The sequence below is a fragment of the Pomacea canaliculata genome, linkage group LG7 (genome assembly GCF_003073045.1).
Source record: "Pomacea canaliculata isolate SZHN2017 linkage group LG7, ASM307304v1, whole genome shotgun sequence".
Classification (NCBI taxonomy): Eukaryota; Metazoa; Mollusca; class Gastropoda; order Architaenioglossa; family Ampullariidae; genus Pomacea; species Pomacea canaliculata.
The window spans coordinates 18,507,709-18,532,243 of NC_037596.1; the positions used below are offsets into that span (position 1 = coordinate 18,507,709).

Genomic DNA, 24,535 nt, shown 5'->3' on the forward strand with positions numbered 1-24,535 from the left:
GTAAGTCAACTTCAAACGTAAAGCACTTCGTTTATAGCGTGTCTGACGCTTAATGAGAGATTCCAATGGCACCGCATTCATCAGCCGCAGTAGATGAATAGAAATTTTGACATTTCATTTCAACCAATATTTAGCTGCTTCCCAAAGGGGAGTAAACAAGTCCATTGAAGGAGGGTAGGTCCCTGGATTGTTCACTTTGAAAAGGTCAAGGGTATCCAAGCGAATTAAGCCCTCAGTACCCCCCCCCCCCCCCACACACACACACATACACACATGCATATCCATACACACACCTTCTTTCAAAGCATGGTGGAATGTCAATGATCTGTTAATTGTAAATAAAGTTGATGTATTTAACGCTGTTTTCGAGCTTCAGTCGTACCCTGGAAATGTGACCCAGCACGACAGCCTGCATAAAGCGGTTCTTCCGGGTATGTTGTCAGACTGTCGGCGAGACAGAATGTCAAACACAGATGGAAAACAGTGGACGATTGTGTTTTTCGTCCTTAGCAAAACACATTTTCCTTAATAATAGCATTAAGTGTCAATTAGTAATGAAAACGATGTATTTATTTTTTGTGGGGAACAAGCTAGTTTGTAGTGCTCTGGGCTGAAGTGGAGCATTCTAAAATCATTATATCAAAACAATGTCATCTTTAAAGAGGAGATACCGTTTGTATTAAATGAACAAAACAACAAAAAAATTGCATAATTACACTACGCACATATGTGTAACAAACAGTTTCTGACAAACTGAGTGTTAGAAACAGGGGGTTGTTGCCCCTGTCTGTTGTTAGTCAGAGATTATTGCCCTTACCAGTATGCGAGTGTGTTTGCTGCGTTGTGGTTTCGCGTCAGAACCCGACGTCATTTTATGACGTAATTTTAGATTGGAGAGTGAAATTTTTTTGGAAGAGAGCAGACGACTGGGAGAAGGGACGAGTAGCCGACAGAGTGTATGGATTGTCCGTTTTGGGAACTTGTGTGTTGTTCCACGATAATTATTCGTGGTCGCCACCTAGATGTCGGCCAAGAAAGCATCTACCCTTTATAAGAAATGAAAATTGTGAGAGTTTTGAAGAAGAGAAGAACTGTCAAACTAATCAATGTACGACTCTGTTCAGACGGAGAACAGAAAAATCCTACAACTGCGGATTTTAAGAAAGGACATGTCGTAAAGTAAAAAGACTTATCGTTGTTCAATGTGAAGTCAGAAAAGGAGAGTGACTACATCATTAACATTGGGATGCAGTATAGTGTCTGTGAAATTCAGGGAGGATTTTACCAGAAAGTTTATTCTTGGGCGATCGCTTCGGACAGTGTGGAAGTAATGAATAAGTGTGAATAGCAGAAGCCAAACTGTAAGTAGCAATTTGAGAACTTTTCGAACGAAAAACGGACGACCAACTTAATTGAACGACACCGCAACAAGACATTTATTCTGATGTTACACCGTATATGATTTTCAATATTGTATGTGTTTAATGTTAATTGTTGAATTATATAACTCTTATTTGCCCACGACAAATCTCTGTGATATCTGTGTGAAAAGAACACGCGTGGGGACGTGCATACATGTGGCCGTTAGTGAGTTCGAGTGATGTGTGACGGTGTATGAAATTGTGAAGTGAACACGTCCCTGACACTGACAAAGAGTTTATGTTACTACCACAGTTATCCTTTCAGCTTTAGTAGTCTGGTTTACCACTAATCAAGTAAAAACATGCGAGGCTTATTTTTATAATCAAGTTCTTGGTCTATATTTAAATCCAATTAAACATGCAAGAATAAAACTTGTTCCTGCAAACTTTCTTTTATGTTTCGCAGTGTTCCTCAGGCGTCACCTGATTTTTTTTCAATGCGAGCGCTCGTGTACCCGTGCCAGCAACTTTCACGGATCGAACCTAAAATAATGAGACAATAGGCAACAGAAAAGTCCAATTTTATTGAAAAAATATAACTGACGCTCACAGAGGATTAGAATACATTACTTTAAACGATTAATAAGTGTTAAGAATGTGGGCATATGAAGGCAAAACTATTACTTTCACTTATGCAAAAAAAACATATACAATGAATAAAAAGGGTAATATCTCATGTGTATCTCAATAGCTACATGCATTTCATGCTTATTACAATTTAAAATTTTAAATATTGAAATTAAGTGCAAAATGCTGTCCAATCGTAACAGTAGACGGAAATTAATAGTACGCACAGTAAGGCATCAATCAAGAAAATACTAGTTTGCCCTTACAAAAAACAAACATATTTTTTTTAAGTCTAAGCATGTTTATCACTAGATAAACATGCGATACAATACTTACATTAAATCATAATAAATTACAACAAAAATAGTTTAACTGATATACGCGGATATCAGCCAACGGAATACATTTTAAGTGAAAAACAGCGACTATGTGAATATAATTTAGGCCAGGCATTTGGCATGCAAATATGTAGTCATTATGTTTCTACAAAGAGTTTTGAAACAAGAAACTGCTTCCATGAATAACATTGCAACAGTGAGATGGTTTGTATACAGCATTAAAGTACTTTTAAAATTAAGTCTACTAAGATTTAGAAAGATAGTAAGCATACAACAACAATCTAAACAACGAACATTAGTATTTTTTTTTTTTCATGTAGAATTTTTTAACTTCAGAGACGGACTGTCTTCTGATACACACATACATATGGTATATCTGTGAAAATACGGGTACATGAGATTTCATAATTCTGGTTGGATTCGTCCTCTCCCTGTCTGCTTTCTTTCTGTTTGTAACCTCCCTCTTAATTACTCTTTATCTATATATATATACAACTTTATTTTAGCGAGGTGAGGACGGAGGTGGCAACAAAGGGAAAGTCTGTTTCCACGCCCGCTACTTCTTACTATCAATCAGTCTCTTGGTCCTTCGTTCCTTCTCGAGTCGATCAATAAATGTCCTTGACAACAGTTTTATAGCACAACACAAAAATACATTTGTTAAACAAATATAAAGTCTACTTGGAAATAGTAGACATAATAGACATAGACTGATTAACAGTTCCAAAAACGTGCTTAATTCCATAAACAACTTTCGGCTTAAGAGAAAGTTTTACAAACTATAAAAAGTAATGGACACGTCTGTAAACAAACGGATTACGAAGGATACTTGGCCAAACTTTATACAATTTGTTGTAGCACTAGCAGTTCATTTAAAATAAACCAAGAGTTACTTTTGGCTGACTTGGCATTTTCTTTATTTGCAATACTGCAGGACAGATTTACAACGCTGGCATTTCTGGAATACATTTTTATACAAAAATCCTGCCTTGTTTACTCTTTATAAACATATTTCATAATTTATTTTTTGCCTTTACTAAATAGTTATGGATGAGGAATAAAGTCGGATTACGCACTATGTGCACCATTATGACTGTTATTTAGAAGAATGATGAAGCACTTTATAGAGAGTAAGGAAGAGAGCTCAACAGTCTTGTAAAAACTCTGTAGTATCCTGCAACCCTACCAGTCGACTCAATCTGTTCATTTTTCATAATTAAGGAGGCTGGAAATTGTGAAGAAATAATACTGTTGGACAATAAATGCTACATGAAGCATATCTACAGTGACAGCAACTGAATGACCTTATAGTCTGTAAATAGTTTCGTAGAAAATCACTGACAGTCCGGCAGGGACAACCACAAATAGCGTCTGCTTCAGTGTACTCATAAATGTACAAAGAATAAAGTAGTCAGATGTGGAATAGCACACTACAAGGAATACGTATGAGAACAGGAAACGCTAGGGTTCAAAGGTTATTACATACTCATTCAATACATCGTCTGTCATGGTGTGTGTCAGTTTATGTCTCAGATGAGGAGTCAGAGTTATCAGTGAGGGTTTGGGCTATGTTGCCAACTGTCGCCTCACCAGAGATGAGGATAACAGCACTCAGTCTGATATTTGTGTCGCGGTATATTTGGTCAATTAACATTGTAGAGGAGACGGAGTCCAAGCCAAGGTCGGTCAGGTTGGTGTCCAGTGTCACCTGTGACTGATCTACCGTTAGTATCCTGCTCGCTAGTTGCCTGACGTAGGAGCGGTACAGTTCCAGGCGAGCTGCAGGGTCTTTCGTTTTGGCCGCTGCCACATCAATGTTGTCAAAATTTGGTGTTGTGACATCTAGTGACACTGAGAACTGAAAGCGTTTGATAATATGTTGTATTCCACTTGCTTTCAGCCGAGCGAAATATTGCTTTTCATCGAGCTTTATGGGAGCGCAGTGAGGCCAGTTCAGCATCAGAAGGGGAGACAAGCTTTTGTCGATCTCAGCCTCTGACATCAAGTAGAAGCCCTTGGATTCGAGTTTACGCTGGGCATCCTCCTTGTTGTCAAGCAGTCCTGTGGCCAGGGGTCCCCAGCTAAACGATTGAGCAGGTAGCCCAAGATGGCGTCTGTAGTAGGCTAAGCCATCCAGAAACGCATTTCCTGCAGAGTAGTTTGCCTGCCCCTGGTAGCCTAAAACAGATTCCGCGGAGGAATGCATTACAAAAAAGTCCAGAGGCAGATGCTTGGTCAGGAGATGAAAATTCCAGGCACCCTTGACCTTCGGTGCTAAAGCTTTGTCAAATCTGTCTCTGTTCATTGAAGGGAAAGCACCATCATCAACAGCAGCTGCACCAAAGAAAATGCCTTTCAAAGCAGCGTTGGCAAACCTTTCCCCAACTCGGTATAAAACCTCTTCCACAGACTTGGTGATGGTGACATCGGCCTGGAAAACATGAATAATGACGTGGAACTGGCTGCACACTCCTGCGATGTTTGAGCAGTGGTCTGCTGACGGAGTTCTTCTCTGGATTATTGCAATGTTCTTTGCTCCATTTCTGGCTAGGAACTTCACAACGATCCACCCGAGTCCTTGTAGGCCCCCGACAACAATGTACACAGAGTTACCATGAAACATATTCTGGGAGTCAACCTTGACGGTCGTGTTTCTGAGGTTCAGTTCTGTAAAGGACAACATCCTACTGAGCATGTTCTCGCAAATTTCAGAATTCGCTACATAAGCTTTTTCAAAAGAGTGCATATACCGAGAGATGCGTGACAATTTTTCTTTGTATTGTTCTTTAAGCCACGACTTCACTTCTACAACAAAATGTTTCAGCTTGTAAGGCTTAAACAGAAGTTGTGTATCAACAGATTGAATGTCAACCTCAGGGAACATATAAGCAAGGTAAGCAATTGCTTCTGGTGTTATCAGAGCATCACAGGTAACAAGACGTTTGGCATTTGACCACTGTCCGACTAACGTAGAGATGACGTCACTGTCGAGAAGAATAAAAGAAACCACCGTTTCCGATTGGATAGTCGCAGACTTTAGGTTTCGAGCCTCTTCAACGTTGACTACCCTTGTCCTGTTGTCTGTCTCTAATTTCATTTTCATGACACGTGCCAATCCCACGTGATTGTCAGAGGTCAAGATGGTGATGTCATCAGTGGAAACTCTCTCAGAAAGCGCAAACAGTAAAACAAGCTTCGTCAAGTCTCCCGCGCGATAGTCTGGAATCAATGACGCTGGTACGATTGTTTCTATGGGAACTGAGACCCTTCTTCCAGCCTTAACAGGACAACACGAAACGATCACAGTGTTGTCTCCTTGGTTTAACTGACCAATTGTTTCGAGGGCAAACACTAAATATTTGTTTGGACCAGCTATGTTTTTATTGTAGACAATGGGGGATTTTGTAAGGTAAGGCGATGGAAGTGCAAAGCTATCTGCTGTTATGGTGACATTGCATGTGTTCATGTCCATTGGAGCGGAAATTTTGACAGCAAACGCATTGGACAAAACTTCTGCTTCATTAGAAACTACCAAAAAGTGTTCGTCTAAATCAAACGGTAGGTCCCTGAGCAGGGGCACAGTCGTATGTCTGTCAACACGATTAATCCGATTGACATAAACAGCTTTTGTCGTGATCAAAACTTCCGAGTTGTCCCGAAGTTCATGGGAGCTCGAGAGGTTTAGCGCCATGAGGCTGAGGAACTGAGAGGTCAGGTGTTTCGCCGGAATGTGAAGGTCAACAGTGACCAGGTGAGGGTACAAGTTCTCGGCCTGTGCGGTTCTCATCATGCCCCAGACACAGGTCCCAGCCGGGTTCACCTGAATTTGTTCACAACTGCCAACCGTGGGCCAGGCTCCATTTGTACAGATGTAAACTGGCATTTTAAAGTTTAAGTCACGTGCAAGTCTCAGTACACTGTGTACAGCTCCACAAGTGTTGAGCACCAAGAGGTCAAGGTCGTCACAATTCACGTTCTCAGAGAACTCTGTGTCGCAGACCACAACTATAGCAGGAGCACAAGCTGCGTCTTGCATCACCGTCTTCACTTCATCGTAAATCTCGTCCCAATCCCTGGCATGATCAGACAGTCTCAAGCACGTGACATTTTTGCCCTCAGTTATTCCAGGACTTTGCTTTGTGTGCAGGATGAAAGCGTGTTCAGAAATGCGGGTGTCTACATCCCACATTTTACAAACACGGGACCAGTGCATCGCCATCAGCATTGGGAGACCACAATGATCCTCCACATTGATTCTGATTAAGATGAACTCCTCCACAGTCGCGAGAACGAGTCCCTTTGTGGACAGGAGGGTCAGCTTGTAGCTTGAGCGCTTGCCGTCATCACGAATAAAGCGAGAATGAACATACATGACTGTTTCCATTGCACCAAACACCTTCAGTCGTTTAACTGTATCGGCAAGAAGCTGCAGATGACTATTTTCTTCATTATCGTTAATGACGACAACGGACTGAAACATAACGTCCAGTACGCATGGGTGGATGGTCGTACTGACAAAGTCCTTGGATACTTCTGAGATGACTTTGATTTGGGCAAGGCATTCACCTTCACCTCGATAGGCCTTTTCTAACAGAGAAAATGTTTTACCATATTCGAAACCCAGACGCTTCAAAGAAAAGTAAATTTTGTTTTTCTGTACGCAAACAGTGCATTTATCGCGAATGTGTTGCAGGTTGATTGTTCTCTGCGTTGTGGGTAAGAGTGGTTGCCATTCAATGTGGACAATTGCAATGACTCGTTCTCCTTTCCTGACTGACACTCCAAGGTGTTGTTTATTTCCAGTATTCAAATCCGTGTCTGATTTTAAGTCAAGTTCCATAAATTCTCCGCTGTTCGCAGACACATGGCTCATAAAATCTACTGACACCACTGCCTGGTTGTGAGGATCATACCTCAAGTGGAGGGCGACCTCCAGTCCTGCTTCCACATAGACAGCTCCGGGTACGAGAACGTGATTTTTGACCCTATGATCGTAAACAAATGATGTTGTCACCGTAGACAACGTTATCTTGAAATCATTTGTATTTGGCATTCGAGAAAGGTAAGGATGATGACTCACCTGCTGTGTACCAGATGGAATCAACGCACGAGCTGTACTTCGGTTCAATGAGATCTTTTTATCGAATACATACCTAGGAATGTCCACGATGTCATGAGAACCGTTATACAGTGCCGCCCATGTCACCTCTACACCCAGTTCATACAGGGAGGCAACTGACTGCAAGAAAACTTTTGTCTCTGAAGAACTATACATCGACTGGATCAACGGGATGTCCTCCGTTGGGAAAATATCTTTCAGATGAGCCTTGAGGACTGATATCGGTCCTATCTCGACAAACACGGTGTTTGTGGGACTTTCTTTCCTCGCGGTCTGGACGGCCTTGCCAAAAAGGACTGGCTTGCGAAGATGGTTGACCCAATAACCTTGACCCGGAGCACTGGTCATTTTCTCTCCAGTAACAGCGGAAATGTACGGTATTTTAGGAGACTTTGCCTCAATATTGTCCAGTACACTGGCAAGTTCCGGCTGGCAAGATTCAACAAACTGACTATGATAGGCCACAGGCACATTAAGAGGAATCAGCTGGACTCGTTTGTCTTCGGAATACAGATGCGGTGCCAGACTCTGATGGATTTTTGCCATGGTGTCGCTGTCAGCGCTCACTGCACAAGACACGGGACTGTACTCCAGCGCTATAGTCGCCTTATCAAAAACTTGGAGTATTTCTCGAATCTTTTCTACGCTGCAATTTTTTATTACTTTCATTTGACCTCCAGCGACTTGTGCGAGGACCTTTGACCTGTAATAGATTACCTTGACAGCAGTCTCAAGGCTAAGACACCCTGCAGTGTAGGCCGCAGCAACCTCCCCAACACTTTGCCCCAAAACACAAGCAGGTGTGACTCCAAGGCTTTTCCATAGAGTCACTAACGCCACCTGGCAAGCAAAAACTGCAATGGGAGATAATACAGGGTCTGTACTTGGATCCTCTTTACTAAGTCGGTCTACCAGCGACCAAGGATCAGTTTTAATGATTTCTTTAAGGATGGCGTCAACTCTCAGCATTGTTTCTTTGAAGACAGGAAACTCTTTCATCATCTGAAGGCACATACCTGGCCGAGTTGTGCCCATGCCACAGAAAACAAAGACAACATGTCGGCGTCTTGAAAAATCATGTTGTAGTTTTTGCTCAAGACAGAACGAAATGGAATGTCGCAGGTCTGGAATTTTGTCGACAACAAATGCTTTTCTGAAAACATAATGAGTCCGTTTGACTGAACTCACGTATGCAATGTTTGTGAGAAGATTTTCTTCACTTTTTTCATCTTGAGGGCCATCGACCATTCCAAGAAAGTCCATCTCTCTTATCATCTTCATCGAGCCAATTAACGATTGCTTTGTTTTTCCTGAAAAGCAGACGACATTTGAACTGCGTGTCTCTATCACAAGATTTTTTTCTTTATGAAATGTCTGCAAAACAACATGACTGTTAGTTCCTCCAAACCCAAAAGAGTTACAGCACGCCATCTTGTCTTTACTTTCCCATTCAACAAGACTTTGGGGAACAATAAGTCCAAGGTTTTCTAAGTCAATAAGCGGGTTGACCTTTTTACAGTGCAGGGATGGAACAATTGTGTTATGCTTCATCATCAGCAGAACCTTGATGACACCGATGACGCCAGCGCCTGCCTCTAGATGACCGATGTTAGTTTTGACAGAACCGATGTAGCGAGTGCGGGGCTGGCCCATCGCCTTGAGAAACTTCCCGATGGCGTTAACCTCGACAGGGTCTCCTGCTTGTGTCCCTGTACCTGTATATCAAACGTTATCTATTACAGTGGATATCTTTTATGTATACAAAAATAATTTTAATATATCCACGATTGTGTAACTTCATAAAAGTTTATTATGACAGTACATTCACTATCAATATCATGATTTTTGCTTATAAATCTACTCCAAACTTATATATATATCATTGGTCTCAACTGAGCATGATGATGTGTGTCACACAGCCTTGTAAAACAACACTACATTGGACATTTTGGTTTTAAAATTCTCTACAAAAACAAAAAATAATATTTATTTTTTTTCGATCAATTTACTATGATTGAATTAAAAAAATAGCATAAAACAACCTGGAACTACACTACCCAAGTGCGTTTCTTTCCAACTAGCCAGTCATGGCCGTAGTCAGAGACCACCCTGCTTTGTTTAATTCTTAAGCTTGAGAGAAAATGATGTTGATTAGATAAATCGTATGATTAAGAATCAGTGCCATTGCTTGAAATCCTTAATTTCATATGACATAACGAATACTTTTTAGTACCAGAGCAGATAATTTTGCTGGGCAGTGCTGTCAGATGATGTTTATAATTGAATTGTTGTTGTTCTGTCCTTTCAAAACCAGCCTTTTATTAATCATCATTTTTAGCATAAAATTAACATAACTGAGATATTCATAACTTGCAATTTAGTTTAGTCACAAAAAAAGTATCGTTTCTGTGACACAAAAGTCTAAATGTCTATGTACTTTTCCTTTTGCTTTTTATTCGTTCCAATAATCAGCTTAGACTACCTAGTAGATATCATTCTATGGTACTGATGATTCTTTTACCTTAAATGTCCGTAAGTTTATTTGAAAATGTAACTTCATACAGTATTATTTTAAGAGTTTCGTCATTCTCCAAGCCGGAAATTTCACACATACGTTTATGGCTATTTGCTGTGTGTGTTTGTGACATCCTACCGTCCAGACTTATCTGATCGAAGTTATACAAAAACATGGATTTACTAGCAAAAACTATATATCTACCATGAGCCTCGATGTAATCAAGCCTGGAGACGTCGACGCCGTACTTGGTGTAGATGTCTGTCATCAGCTTCTCTTGCTGTGTCCCTGAGGGAGCCGTCACTGGCGTCACCGTGTGTCCGTCCTGGTTGACCCCCGACACCACGGTCGCCCAGATACGGTCGTTGTTGTGTAGTGCCTGAAAACCCGTGTCTTTTATAAATGACTCAATATTATTTTTCAAACATTGTTTTACTGTTTCTGGTTTTTATCTTATTAATAAAACAGTGGATGTCTCTGTGTGTACTGTGTTATTAATTATGAAAAACTCGTTTTTTTCGAGAGTTACCCCATTTTTAAACAATTGTCTTATCCTCTTTCGCTAAATCATGCAGTCATGGACTAGGCTTTGTGTATTTGTCTCAGAAGGGTGTTTATTTTTTATTATTACTTTTCATATGTGGTGATGTTTCCAGTGCTCTAAGGAACAGAAAAAAATGCACTGTGCAGAACCAGTTGCGTTGTATACTAGGCAGGTCAAGTGAGGACAAGAGATTTTAGGCGGTACCCGAAGAGAGAGAGGTAGGAGACAGCATCTTTGCGAGATCTGTTTCTCTTTTCTTTATAACCCCTCTCCATCCTGCCTAACGAACTTTGACCTGTTCCGCAGTCAGGAGACATGACAGGTACATTACTGAATTATTTCCTCTTGATTCTAACCACCACTTCCACTTTTACTCCGCTATTTGGCAGCTCACAATGATCTGTCAACCTCGTTAGAAATGTTAGAAAATATCTATCAAAAGTATGAGAAATGCAAGTGTACAACTGTTTCTCTTCTTCTCTACACTGAGGTTGTGCACTTTCATTATTTATGACTTCATTAAAGTGACAGATTAAAAGTTACACAATATTCTTGTTAGTGTCTTAGACTTAAACTAGATGCAACAGTCAGTGTTTTTGTATGTGTGTTTATATATAGATATACATACAGGTATAGGTATATTGTAGTCATAGGTACTACGTACTGATGTGCTTGAACAGGTAAATAAGCATTAGATTATTTATTATTATTATGGTGAACTTGCATAGCGCGATATCCCTGTCCTATGGACAGGCTCATGGCAACCCAAAATAGACAGGAACGAACGCAACATAACATACAAAATCGTTAACTATAGAATCGCAGATGAGATTACAGATATTTAGCAACAAAAGTGTTTTATAAATCTTACACATATTTTCTGTCCGAATGGTAATAAGTTTGGTTGCAGTTTTGGATCCCATTTATTGAGAAGAGGGAATGTTCTACGAAAGCGTGTAGGCGTTAATAAAAATGGTGCAAGAGTGATAATTATTCAGTAGACACTCACGTCCTTCAAGCTTTTCAGGACCACAATCCCACAGCCCTCCCCCCTGACGTAGCCGTCGGCATCAGCTGAAAAGGCTCTGCTCTGACCGGTGGGAGACAACATCTTTGTTTTGGAGAGCTGGACAAAGATGGTTGGTGCCCCAATGTAGTTGACCCCTCCACAGATGGCCATGTCACAGTCACCTGTAGAAAGTACATTATTTATATGTACTATGGAAGAGAAAAAACAAACAAGGCACTCTCTCTACCACGCAATATAGGTGCATTTATTTACAGAAAACCAAAGACAAACATAGGGTCAACAAACTATTATAAAAAATATACCAGTAAAGAGTCGATTTGAATTTTATAGAGAGATAGAAACGAGAGAAACAAGGATAGAGAGCTTTAATGTCTCTCCTAGCTCTCACCGTTCTTGATGGCCTGAATGCCCTGGTGGATGGCCACGAGTGACGAGGAGCAGGCTGTGTCGATGACCATGGAGGACCCAACAGGTTGTACACGAAGGACACTCGTCCCGCCAACATGGAGTTGCTGACCCCAGTAGCCGTGTAGCTGTCCACGTCCGGTGACCCCGCGGGATAGTAAGAGCCATGATCTGTTGTCATTGCTCCTGAAAACAGACATCTTTGGCTAATAGGGCAAAGGATAAAAAGCATCTCTGTCTTACAATCCAAAAAAAGGGCAGCAAACATAACAGCCTATCTCAATATAAATAGACACATGTAACACTTTATAAAAAGATAGAAATGTGTAAGCGACATGTCTCTTACTTTGCAGACCCTCACCTATGAACACACCAGTACTTGTGCCAGACATCTGTGTCCTGGTGAAGCCACCATCCTCTAGAGCCATGTGAGTGCACTCCAGGACAAGGCTCTGCTGCGGGTCAAGTGAGGCAGCCTCGTAATCATTGATCTCGAAGAAAACATTGTCAAACTTCTCCACACTGAAAAACGAGGAGGATCTCAACTAAAGTAGAACCTCGATTATCCGGTGTAATGACCTACGCCCATCATCTGGATAATCAAAAATCACGAATAATCGAAAACAAATTCTAAACATTCGTAAATGTAGGATAGGTGCAATATCACGAATTGTTTAATTTCTGATGAAAGCTAAGCAACTGATTCCCCCTTTTCTGCAAGTTCAACAATTTGCAGTTTAGCAGCACGGGACCCCAACATCTCACACGAATTTACAGGAAGCTGCCTTTCTACCCTCGAGGTGAGGATATCAACTAAATGAACTCGGAACAAGGTGTCGCGTTCACGGACGGTGCGACCCACACACAATCTTTTCCAAGAAAAGAGCACAATCTTGACAGTCTTGTGATGTTTACCAGTTTATTGTAGTTGGTTTTTGTTTAAAGGCGATACCGGATAGCTAAATGCACGATTAGTCGAAGACCGGATAATCGAGGTTCCACTGTATGTAGTTGAGAATAATGCTGAGAATAATGACGTTCATGATATTTCAAATGTTTCTGGCTGTTGAAAATGTTTTAGACACTCTTTAATTTGTGGGACGGTCCAAAAACACCAGAACATGAACTTTTAGTCTATGTTGTTCACGAGCAAAGTACACTGGGAATTTAAACACGTGAATGAGCTCTGAGGAAAGATCATGTTAATCTCCAAGAGGGAGATATGGTAAGATCCACATATTTACATACATTTAGAAAACAATATGATAAGTGACTCTTTGAATGGCTCAAGGAACAAATAAGTTAATCTGTAAAACTTGCATGTTTTGACCGATTGATTGCGTGACTAATTTTTCTTGACATACTTACTCCTTGACGAAACCTGCTTTTTTAACATATGCTTTTCCAGGTTTCAGGGGGTCGCTGTCGTAAAAGGCGTCGGCATCCCACCTGGAGGCCGGGACGTCTGTGATGTGATTTTCGCCGTTCTCGAGAAGTCTCCAAAAGTCCCGGATGTTCTCAGCCCCTGGCGTGATGGCGGCGATACCAACTATAGCCACTGCTTCATCTACAGGCTCTATGTTAGTCGTCTGTGAAGATAACGATAATATTGTCTGATCTTGTGTCTGTGCACCCGGTAAAGCTGGCAAGACCAGCACGAGCTGTGCCATGCATCGTGAGAGCGGGTAGAGTCTGTTGTACCTATCGGCATCGTGGTAATCATCGCGAACACACACCACCACCTTACGCTCGATACCACGAGCTACGTTGCCGTAGGACACCCACACTACGTCACTACGGGCCGTGGCTACGTCCTCCATGTCCACCTTGCTTTCCATGACTCTTGTAGGAATGTTGGCACTTTTTAGCCCCACCACCACACCTGAGTTGTCGTCCACGTGACCGAGACACAATACCAGGACGTCCTTGAACTGCAGGGCAGGAGGACAGGCAGCAAGCCTGCTGTCGAGAAAAGGTGGTGAAACGCCAGCTAAAGGCTCTGCCAACAAAGGCAAAAGAAAATTATTAATGAATTAGCTAAAAGACTGTTGTCGGTATGGACGTGGTCGTGGTAGTTGTGTGATGGTGCTGGTGGTGATAGTGGAAGCTTAATTTAATGACTGCATTCGAATTTTCTTTTTGCTTTTCTCGTGTGCTCACGCTCTTTCTATTGTCTCAGTGGTCTTGGCGAGAAAAGATTCATACAGTTGTAAAATATCAGGTTCTTCCTAAAATATGGGCTAATATTTCAGGGTTAGAAATAAAATAAGAAAAAAAAACATTGGTGAGCAAGAATAGCGTGAAAACCAATAGGAAAGAATAGTCATGTTACAGAAAGATTATTCAGTCTTTATTAATAATCACAAGTAAATCTTCTCATATATCCATTGTATAGACAGTACAACCTTAGACCATGATTATAACTGCCAAAACAGCAAAAAACTGATTGTTATGCTCACCACTGAGGTTGCTGCTATCGTCTGTTTGTCCAACACCAAGACTCCTGATGAAGCTGGCAACATCCTTGCCACACTGCACACAATTGCGAGGATGCTCTTCTTCGTGCGAGGGTCCATGATGATAAACAAACTTCACGGGTGGACCGTGCGTGTGGTCGGGTACACCCCGCTCTGTGTAGGCAGCTACATCATCGCCCAGCTCCTCTGACAAGGCTACCTCGGTCACCACTGTCGGAGGGGAGCGCAGGGGTCGAGTGAATATTTTCACTGTCCAGTCGTGTGGAGGAGCAACCCCGTGCTTACAGTTCGCCGCCCAGAAATGGAGGTCGGGAACTTCTTGCAGAAGACGATGAGAAAAGTTCCACAATTGTTGACTCCATACAGAAGGGTAATCTAGATCAGGACTCCAACTGTCAAAATAGTTAAATGTACAATTGGGAGAATAGTGATAGATAAATGGACGAGTGGAAGTGGATAAATAGACGTATAACAATAACCCTGAATATTTATTTTTGCATAGTTGATGGTATACATTTGAGTGCTCAATTTCTACCTGAATTTTAAAAAGTTACATTTTTACTACACATGTAAACCATGAATGACAGTCTTTAAATAACTGGAGAGTGCTCACACTTCATCAGGCCCGACTTCATCTGCGATGACATACACGGACTTGCAACCTCCTGCTGCTTCCTTCAGGTAATCAAAGGCTTTGTCGGTTTCTTTCCCTCCTCTAAAGTTAAAATGTATTAAATGAACCTTTCCCATGTGTTGTGATGAGTCGCCCTGATCTCTCAGCCACTGGAGTAGAAGGTGGTACAGCATGCGACACACTACGCGACTGTTTATCCACGTGCTGAGCACGTAGACGTCGTGACCACACCTCAGCCAGTGCATGGCTATCAGGACAAGTACCACTGTCTTGCCGGTACCCGGGGGGCCGGCCAGGAACACCCTGGGTGGTTGTGAAGTGAGCAGGTCGACTTGTTCTGGAAACAAGGTCAAGAGGGCGTAGCGCCTCCCTGTCTCGGACACGGCCTGCCCCAGGGTCTTGACACACAGACGGGGCTCCCACAGGCAGGGAACCTTCACTGATGTCGCCGGTCCACAGAACCTGAAAAAAAACAGTGACAGCTTTGCTTTCAATTTACAAGAAACTTATGTTTATAATAACAAGGGAATGTCTAATCAATAAATGTAAAATTTGTAAAGCGCATACTCACCATCCTAAGGAGCATGCTCTTAGCGCTTAAGAACAAGAACGAAACATGGACAGAATACGAGGGACAGCAAAACAAAAAAATAACATACGAACTATAAAAGAATAAACAACCGTACTAAACAAAGAATAAAACCAATACAGAAAACACAAAGAGGAACCAAACAACAAGAACAAGTGCTGAGAGTAACATGATATTACAAAAGAAAGGGTGTGACAAACGAAGAGTATTACGGGAAAGGTTGTTAGGAGTCTTGTTTACAGAAGAGGTGTGTTTTCAGTTCACGTGTAAAGGATTCAATAGTGGGTAGGTGGCGGACATGGAAAGGGAGAGAGTTCCATTGTTACTGTCATGTGATAACTAGTATAGGGCTATAGTGTTGGTGTCTCACTTCAGTTCCCCCCCCCCCCCTACGAAACAGGCGGACGCGCTGGTAAGCAGACTATCAGGTGAAACGGGTAAGTGAGGAGACGTGTTAGCGGCGAGGTGTCACGACGGACATAGATCAAGGTCAGATTGGAATGCGGAATGGTAGGTGTCGTTGCAAGGAATCCCTCAGAGGAGGGAAGAGTGTCGGTCACCCTACGCCGTTAGTTACGGAAGTTCCGCCGCATACCTGAAACAGGATAACAGCGCTACCTACTAGGCCACCCGTTGGACGCAGGTACTGAATGGGAAATCAGACAAGATGGCGCCATAGTCGAAGATTGCTTTACTAGTGAGAGGGGGTAAAGTGAGGGGGTGTAATGTGGGCTGGAATAAGCCAAAATGACCACCTGTCCATCACGTGTTAGCTGAGTGTGATTGGATAAACCTAGATAGTGGAATAGTCCAAGTGAGTCTGTGGAATGTTGGACCAATCACGAGAGAGAAGAACCCGCGCAGATGAGAATTTAATATCACGATCGGCGAAGGATCGGGGTCTTTCGCACTGGTGCTCGAGGAGAAAGGTTGTAGCCGAAATCTGTTCAAGGCTGTTCAGATTCTCTGCTGTGAGTTTGTCTGGGAATCGTGACAACTCCAGCACAACCGACTCAGAGGTGTGGAAGACCCGCTCTGTCGCAGAGTGTACGACGCTTCATCTCCAGCATCTGTTTGGTCGCAAACAGTAGAGGAAGGCTGGTAGATAAGTGTCGGTGCTGTAGGCGCTGTTAAGCTTGAGACAGCAGTCCGGCCTAAGGGACGAGGTACAGGTAGGCACGCGGTGGTGCCAGGATCTCTGCGCGTGAAGGAAGCCGACACGAACGACGGAAGACAGAAGAAGATTTCAGGACGTCAATCAACGAGGGCCCTCACGTGACTAGAGACTTGTGTGTAAAGATAAGTGGCGTGTGGTGTGTGCAGTGTGTAGTTTGATTAAGATTAGTTAAATCGTGGCTCATTAGATATCTGGACTAGAAGAAAGAGAACATTTAGAATAACGGGACACCCTAGAAAACGACCGTATGGTTACATTTGAAATTGTATCTTTTGCCATAAATTGTGTAATCTCTCGATGATTAATAACTTTCTTTTATACACTAAATTGCCTTGAGTTATTCATTGGGGTTATGCGTGCTGGGGGCTCGAGCTAATTAGAAGTGTTAAATTGATAAGCAATTCAGTGTGAGAGCACGCAGTAAATGTCGACGTGATTTGGTAGAGGTATCGAGAGTGTGATAGACTGAGGGACGGAATCACAACCTCTACCATCTACACGGGCTCTTCCCCAGGAGTTCGCGACAGTTACTTGGTTCAAATATTGTATAATATGAACAGCTCTATGAATCGAAGGTTATGAAAAGATTCAAATAATGTGTGCGACCTAAAATGACATATTTTCTCAACTTTTCCCTGATTAGTTCATTTGATATTTAGTAGAAGGGTAGGTAGATGAATGACATTCATTAATTAGATTATTTATCAGTAGGAGGGAAGGTAAATAATGATTTCCCCCGATTTGTGAGTGATTTAGTTATCTGTACGAGAGTGGCTAGTTAAATGTTTTAAAAGGTCAGGCTTCCTGAACACAAGGTTAAAATCCAGTGAACTGGACTTGTATAGCTGAGTGGGTAGCTTAATGGCTAGCTGAAGGTTTCACGAACACACAAGGGATTCAATGTATAGATGAATAGATGAACTGATTAATGGATGTACCTGGCAACCAGAGTCTTGTAGACATCTGAGCTCATAAAGGGATCCACTCGAGAAGAAATCACACACTTCTCCCACCATTTCTTAAATCGCCACAAAAAGTCGTCTGTTAGTTCCCATGGAGCTCTGGGACTGGACAGTTGCTCAGAGAAAATGCAAACACCAGTGATGTCATCCGTGTTAAGGCAGCGATGCAATTCCTGAAAATGCAGGTGTTAAAATTGTAAATAAAAAATGTCTCACTTTATTCGTATTCCGAGAGTAAGTAGTAGCGATGTCGAACGTGGATTCATTACTGCAGCGACTCGTAAGACCAAAATATGATTGGCACAGTCTGTCTGTCTGTCTGTCTGTCTGTCTGTCTGTCTGTTAATAACGCGATCAGGTAGGCAGTCCAAAAAATTAATTCTTAAAATATTAGGATTCTGTTTTTGTTTTCCAGAAATCTCTTTTCAATCTCACCTGTGCCAGCTCTGGATCAGCGCTAATGACTTCTTGTATCTCACCTGAAGTGAGGTTAGGTAAAGCAATCGTCTTTGTAATACTGAGTCCAGGTGCAACATCAGAGACCAGGTATGACAGCATCGCCTCGGCTTTGTCCAGCTGTGACACAGACCTTCTGAGCTTGTCCCCTATCCTAGAGAAGTCAGACTCTGCCTCACTCGAGGTTTGCTCACTGTCACCTAAAGCTTTTATTTCGCACACGATGATACCATAGTGTCGGTGAATAATAAGAAGATCAAAGCTTCCTTGTCTCCAGTTCTTTGGCAGTGATTCCGGAAGGTTCGAAGGATGGGGCAGCAGAGCAGCGACTGACATATAGCAGGGCTCGCCCAGGTAGTCGCCAAAGTTCAGCTGACTGATGGCCATGAAGACCTCGTCTTTGTGTGTCTCCGCCATCTTGTGTAGAGAAAACACAACACGTCCTACGGCCGCATCAATCGCCATGTCCGTCTCCTGGACATTGCGTGTGGGAAGAGTAGAGTCCCTTTCAAAGATGGTCGACATTCTTCCAAGGACGTGCACGTCTGCACCTGAAATTCTTCGTTTAGACATAGGAACCCGGTTTATGTGTGCAGGAGGCACAAAATAGGCTTGTGTTTCCAGATTAGGGTAGGTATGTTCTACCCATCTTAACCAGAAAGCCTGGGCTTCTTTGGCGAGACGATTCTGTGAAACAGGACGAAAATAATGACTTCTTAGCTTCATTAATATAATGCTAGGAGCATTGCATACATAAACACAAAGTTTCATGACCACTTATCATCACGATGCCCAGACCCATTTGCTTATTTATTTACTTCTTTATTTAGTTTAGAGATCCTCTCTGTTAGAAGCAAAAATTATGTGTGATTAAAGTCTGCAACCCATGTCCCTTGTCTGAAATAAGTTTATTTAACCACATTTATTTGCTTTTAGTTTAGGACAATAAAGTGGAAGTAAATCACATGAAATTTTGAAGAGACGGAAGATGTCACTACTGCATTGAGAAGCAAAAGGTCTTGAGGTATGATCTCAGTTCAGGACAGACATATTTCCTCTGGATGCGACACTCATGTGCAGAGCTTGAGAACTTTTGAAAAACCAATGATAACTGATGTAAGTCTTATGGTCATAGTATGCTTGGCGTGTGGTGAATTTTAACTGATACTTACAGCAATATCTGTTTTGCTATACACCAGCTTCACTGCTTTCATGATTTGAGGACGAGTCCCACTGATAATGAATATCTCAAATCCAGGAACAGGTGATTGATTATTATCCTTTCGAACATCGGCTCCAGACAATTTTTGAATTTCTTGTATAGACTTATTTTCTGAAATCAGATTCCAATAATTTCATCAACCTAAAGTATACAACATAAAGTTTCTCTACAAAAGATTTGTTTCAATCTTTGTTGGATTTTTTCTATTTGCAAAGGCTGGAAGAAAGTTCATTGAAAAGCAAACTCATACAGCTGAACGAAAGACTAAACACTGCTCACTCTTACCTTTCCCGATGACCAGTTCGCAAAGTGATGCAGGCACCGCGCACCGACATTCTTCCAGTGAGCCTCTCCCACGTCCGCGGTGTCCGGCGCCATGATGGCCAGAGTGCCCGGATGTAGTACTCATTGTCTGGAGAACTGCCCCAAGAGATTGAGAGTTCGACAACATAAGATAATGTTTCGCCATGATGATCAACTGCACGTCTAATATTATGTTTCTTGATAGATAATGTGCTTTTTTTAAATTTATGTCGAGTCCCTTGGTTGCCCGTTGTAGTAATCTTGCAAACTATCTTTTGTCCGTCATGTCGGTCTCAATTGATGACAGGACTCTTCGTTACTCTCGCTCGTGTGCAGAAAATTTAAAATGTCAACATGTCACATTACTCAATCACAAGAAACATGCGTTAACAATCAGTGTAGAAGACGGTTACACAAAATCTGTATCAAGGCTGCCTTAGCGACTAAAACATTTCTGTGTTACCACTCACCTCCTCACTGGGGTGTATGTAACCAGTTTGATCATAACAACCTGCACTGGAAGTCCATAATGTTTCCTGCCCCTGCTCCTGGGTCATGTGACTGCTCAGTAAAGAAATGTTACTGACACATTCACACTTCCTAAACACTGTGAAACGTTTTACGAAGCTTAGCCTTGAGACATTTTGATTGTATAATTACGATAACTGTATACTACACATAAATCGTTACGTAGACAAAAGATGTTTACTTACCTAGTTGAGGTAAACTAGACAAGACATGTTGGCCAGCGAACTGTGACTAGAAGCAGTCTGCACACGACACCACGCTGATCGCACGGTAAAGGGGTACACGGGTGGAGAATCTAAAAATACCCGACACGCCGGGGTAGAAGGGGTTGACGAAGGGTTGTTATTGCCAGGTAAACACTTTGAGTGTTGTGCGGGGCTGACGAGACTATAATGTCAAGGTCATACCAACCTTTCTGTACTTCTCTGTCTGTACACACGTTGTCACACAAGCACACAAACAGTACAACCACACTCACGTGGACACAGGTATGCAGACACACAAGCACAAACAAGCTTGCGACAGCATATACACGAACACACAATCACACACGTCCATACTCAAATAAACACACTAGCTTACGCAGGCACACACTCACATGTATATAAATATATTCATACACTCACTCTCTTCCCTTTTTTCAAAGTATAGGGGAATGTCAATATCCTGTTTATTATAAACAAAGTTGCGGTACATCAGTTTGCTTTCGTGTTCTGTGTCGTGCATGTCTTGGAAATGAGCCCAGCACGACATCGGCCTACAGTCGTCTATGGAGGTATCATGCAACATTGTCAACTCCGAGTTTGACAGAAGAAGGACTGTAAAACAAAATACAAAACAATAGATTGCTCAAAACAAAGGCAGGCTGTATAGACGATCCCTTTCGTGCCAAGAAACACAGACATAACATTGAATTAAAGCCTTTCTTTATTCATTACATGAAACATCCTCAGTCAATTTTATTGAAACAAACTTATCAGTAAACTCAACTAAAAATTATACAACTATGCGTTTTTTAACATGAAAATTTAAAAGACAGAAGACTAAAAGTTATAATGAACAGTAGATATAATGAACACTCAATAAATGAATGTGAGAATTTGTGTCTGGAGCAAAGTTACTGATGTTTTGTTTTTGTAACATGTCCAGTGGCCGTAAAACATATACACTGTAGTCATTTCTTGTTGGTGACAAACACAACAAACCGCTGGCAGTAAGTGAACAAACAACCCCAGGGTATCAAGATGGCAAATAGGCTGCTGGTTCTGTATTACTTGATTGTATACAACAGATTTCCATTGCTGACACAGACTTTTATAGCACAATTATGTTTTAGCGGGTACATCAGAGAAATCCATTCATTATTTTTCAGATCAGATCACACAACTCGACATGCATCTCACACTGAACAACAAAAGTTCTCTTCAACTTAATATTTATTTTTAATAATGCATCACCTGGATGAACTCACGCCCTAGTAAATGACCTGATGATCAGATGTGGCCTGGTCAGCTTTTAATCAACAAAAATGTAAATTATTTACTTCATAGGTATAAATTTTGCCATTGTTCTGATCCTAAGAAACTACAAAATATTAAATTTTGTTCTACACATGATTATCTGTTTTGTAATATCTTCTAGCGAACATTGAACATGAAAATTAAAAGTCAGGCTAACATCTAAGGTTAAGGCTTTACCATGCAGTCAAGCAAAACAAAAGAATAACAAAAGTAAAAATATATAGTGTACTTAATAAAACAGTTCACCTACATAATTCAAACACTTTGAGACAAGTCTTCGCCCATATCTCTGAAGTAAGTTTAATAAAGATCAGCAACTCATACCTTCACTGCTGTCTGTACCCCGAGTTACGATCCCAACGGCGGCACAGTCGTGCACTTTGCATCTTCTTTAAGTTTCATACACTCAGTGGTATATGACCTTACTAAACACACTTGAATCTACTAAAAGTGTGTCTGGTCTCATATAGTCCACTAGATTTTGGTTGATTTATTATATATATATGTTGGTTATTTCAAGCATTTTTCTTGATATATTTTAATAGAACTTCGTATTTTGTGTTCTTGACTGTTTTTAAATTTTCCTATTCACTTTTGATTTGTTCTGCATGAAGAGTCAAATGATTTCTTACTTTTATATAAGCAAATCAACAATAACCAAAAACACAGTAATGAAAAGTTAGTAGTTGTAACAGCAAATGAAACTAATTAGTACTTACATGTTGTACACTAGTACTGTTGTCTTCAAATAAATTCACTGATACTACTCAGGCCTATGAAGGTCTGACTACGTTTTCACAAAGAACAAAAAATATTGTGTAATATTCTCCACAAAGCAACATATCCGGGTAACCATGACAAGAAGACACTGTTTATAATTATAAAGTAAAAAAACTGATGAAAAAAATGTTGTATGTTAGTATCGCAATTTGCAAACAACACAATATTTTTGTATGTCCTTACATAGTTATATTCTTACTGTTCTCAATAGCAGGAGTTAGCATTAATTAATTAATAATATTTAAACAGACATATATTCACAAATAAAAAAAACAATTAAGAAGACAGCAGTTGACAATAGTAATAAATGACAAAAATTCACAGTAACAGTCAGCAGTTAATAACAAACGCATACAGTAGGTGTAAATTGTCATCATTTAACAATATTTTGAGAAGTTAGGTAATTAACAACAGACACAAAGTTATATAAAATGGCAAAAATATTTTTTTCTTTAATGATCCCTATTATTATATCGTGGTTGCCACCCACAAAGACAAAATGTTTAATAAAATATACGCGTTATACATTACAGAAATTACAAACTAAAAACACAGGAAGTTGAGAATACAATCATTGCAATTAGTATCACACCTTTACAAATACATGAATCAATAAGTGAAATTTTAGTAGGAATAAATCTAAGATAAAACGACGAATACTACAACTGAACATATCTTCCAAGTAATAGCTATAACGGGAGAGTTATTTTAAAATATGTAAAGACTATTCTTGTTTGCAAAACGTTGACAGAAAATAGTTGTTCTTATGTAATATTAGACATATAGCTTTCTTTTATCATCAGGCACAACCAGGTTACATTTGATACCAGAAATTCAGTCCCAGTTATAGTAATTATAGTACAGACATTTGCAATGTTCGTTTACGAATCACAGAGATGATAAAAAATGCTAAATTAATGCGCACATCTAGCTGGGATTACGAAAGCTACATCTAGCATCAACCACAAGTTATATTATCATGTTTTACTAAAGTTACTGTCTTTAAAGTTTATACATATGTTGCTATAGTATATTGAATATGCAGCTCACAACAAATCACGAGTAAGACAATACATGGATAAGACATTAGGCATAAAGATAAAGTTGTCGATGATGTGGTAGGCACTCATTTATAGTCCAGCAGCGACATCTACTTGACCTTACTCATGATCATTGCGATACGACAGGTAGAACACCCAGAAAAAACACTGTTAGAAAACAGGAATTGGAACTCTCTGGGAGTAAATACAGGGTATAGGCAGGAACTATGATCCAACAGTCTATGCCACGATGTGTCTCAGTATGTCTAGAGTGTCTTTATGTGTCTAGGACAAAGTTATCGTTGAGATTCTGGGCGATACTGCGAACTGTCACCCCACCCGAGATGAGGGTCACAGCATTCAGCTTGATTGATGTGTCTCGGTATATTTGGCCAAGTAACATCGAAGAGGACACGGAGTCCATACCAAGGTCAGTCAGGTTTGTGTCCAGCGTCACCTGTGACTGATCCACCGAAAACACCCTTCTGATTATTTGCAAGACGTAGGAATGGTATAGTTCCAGCCGAGCTGCAGGGTCTTTTGCTTTGGCCACCGCCAGGACATCAATCTTGTCAAAAGTTGCTTTTGCTACCCTTTGCAACCCTAGAGACTGAAATCGTTGAAGCAGAGGTTGCAGACCGCTTGCCTGAAGACGAGTAAAGTATCTTTCTTCGTCCATTTTGACTGGGCGCAATGAGTCCAATTTAGCATTAACAAGGGAGACAAGCTATCTTCGATCTCGGCCTCCGTCATGTGAAGGAAACCCAAAGATTCAAGTTTTCGCTGAGCTGTTTACATTGTTATCAAGCAGTCCGGTTGATAAAGGACCCCAACCAAAAGACTGTGCACACAAACCTTGATTTCGCCTGTAAAAAGCTAGACCATCTAAAAACGCATTTCCCGCAGCG

The 24,535-nt window shown here is 41.0% G+C and overlaps 1 protein-coding gene across 5 annotated transcripts in view; it reads right to left on the reverse strand.

The window, feature by feature from the left end:
- Positions 1-1,636: 1,636 nt before the first annotated feature.
- LOC112567859 (highly reducing polyketide synthase cla2-like) overlaps positions 1,637-24,535 on the reverse strand; it is a 50,679-nt gene continuing 27,780 nt past the window's right edge. For 2 of the 5 annotated variants that reach the window (XM_025244715.1, XM_025244717.1), the window contains one exon: positions 1,931-9,160. In XM_025244715.1, the coding sequence (XP_025100500.1) occupies positions 3,849-9,160 (5,312 nt within the window). In that variant the 3' untranslated portion in view covers positions 1,931-3,848. The other 3 variants (XM_025244718.1, XM_025244719.1, XM_025244716.1) reach the window with 3 other exon arrangements.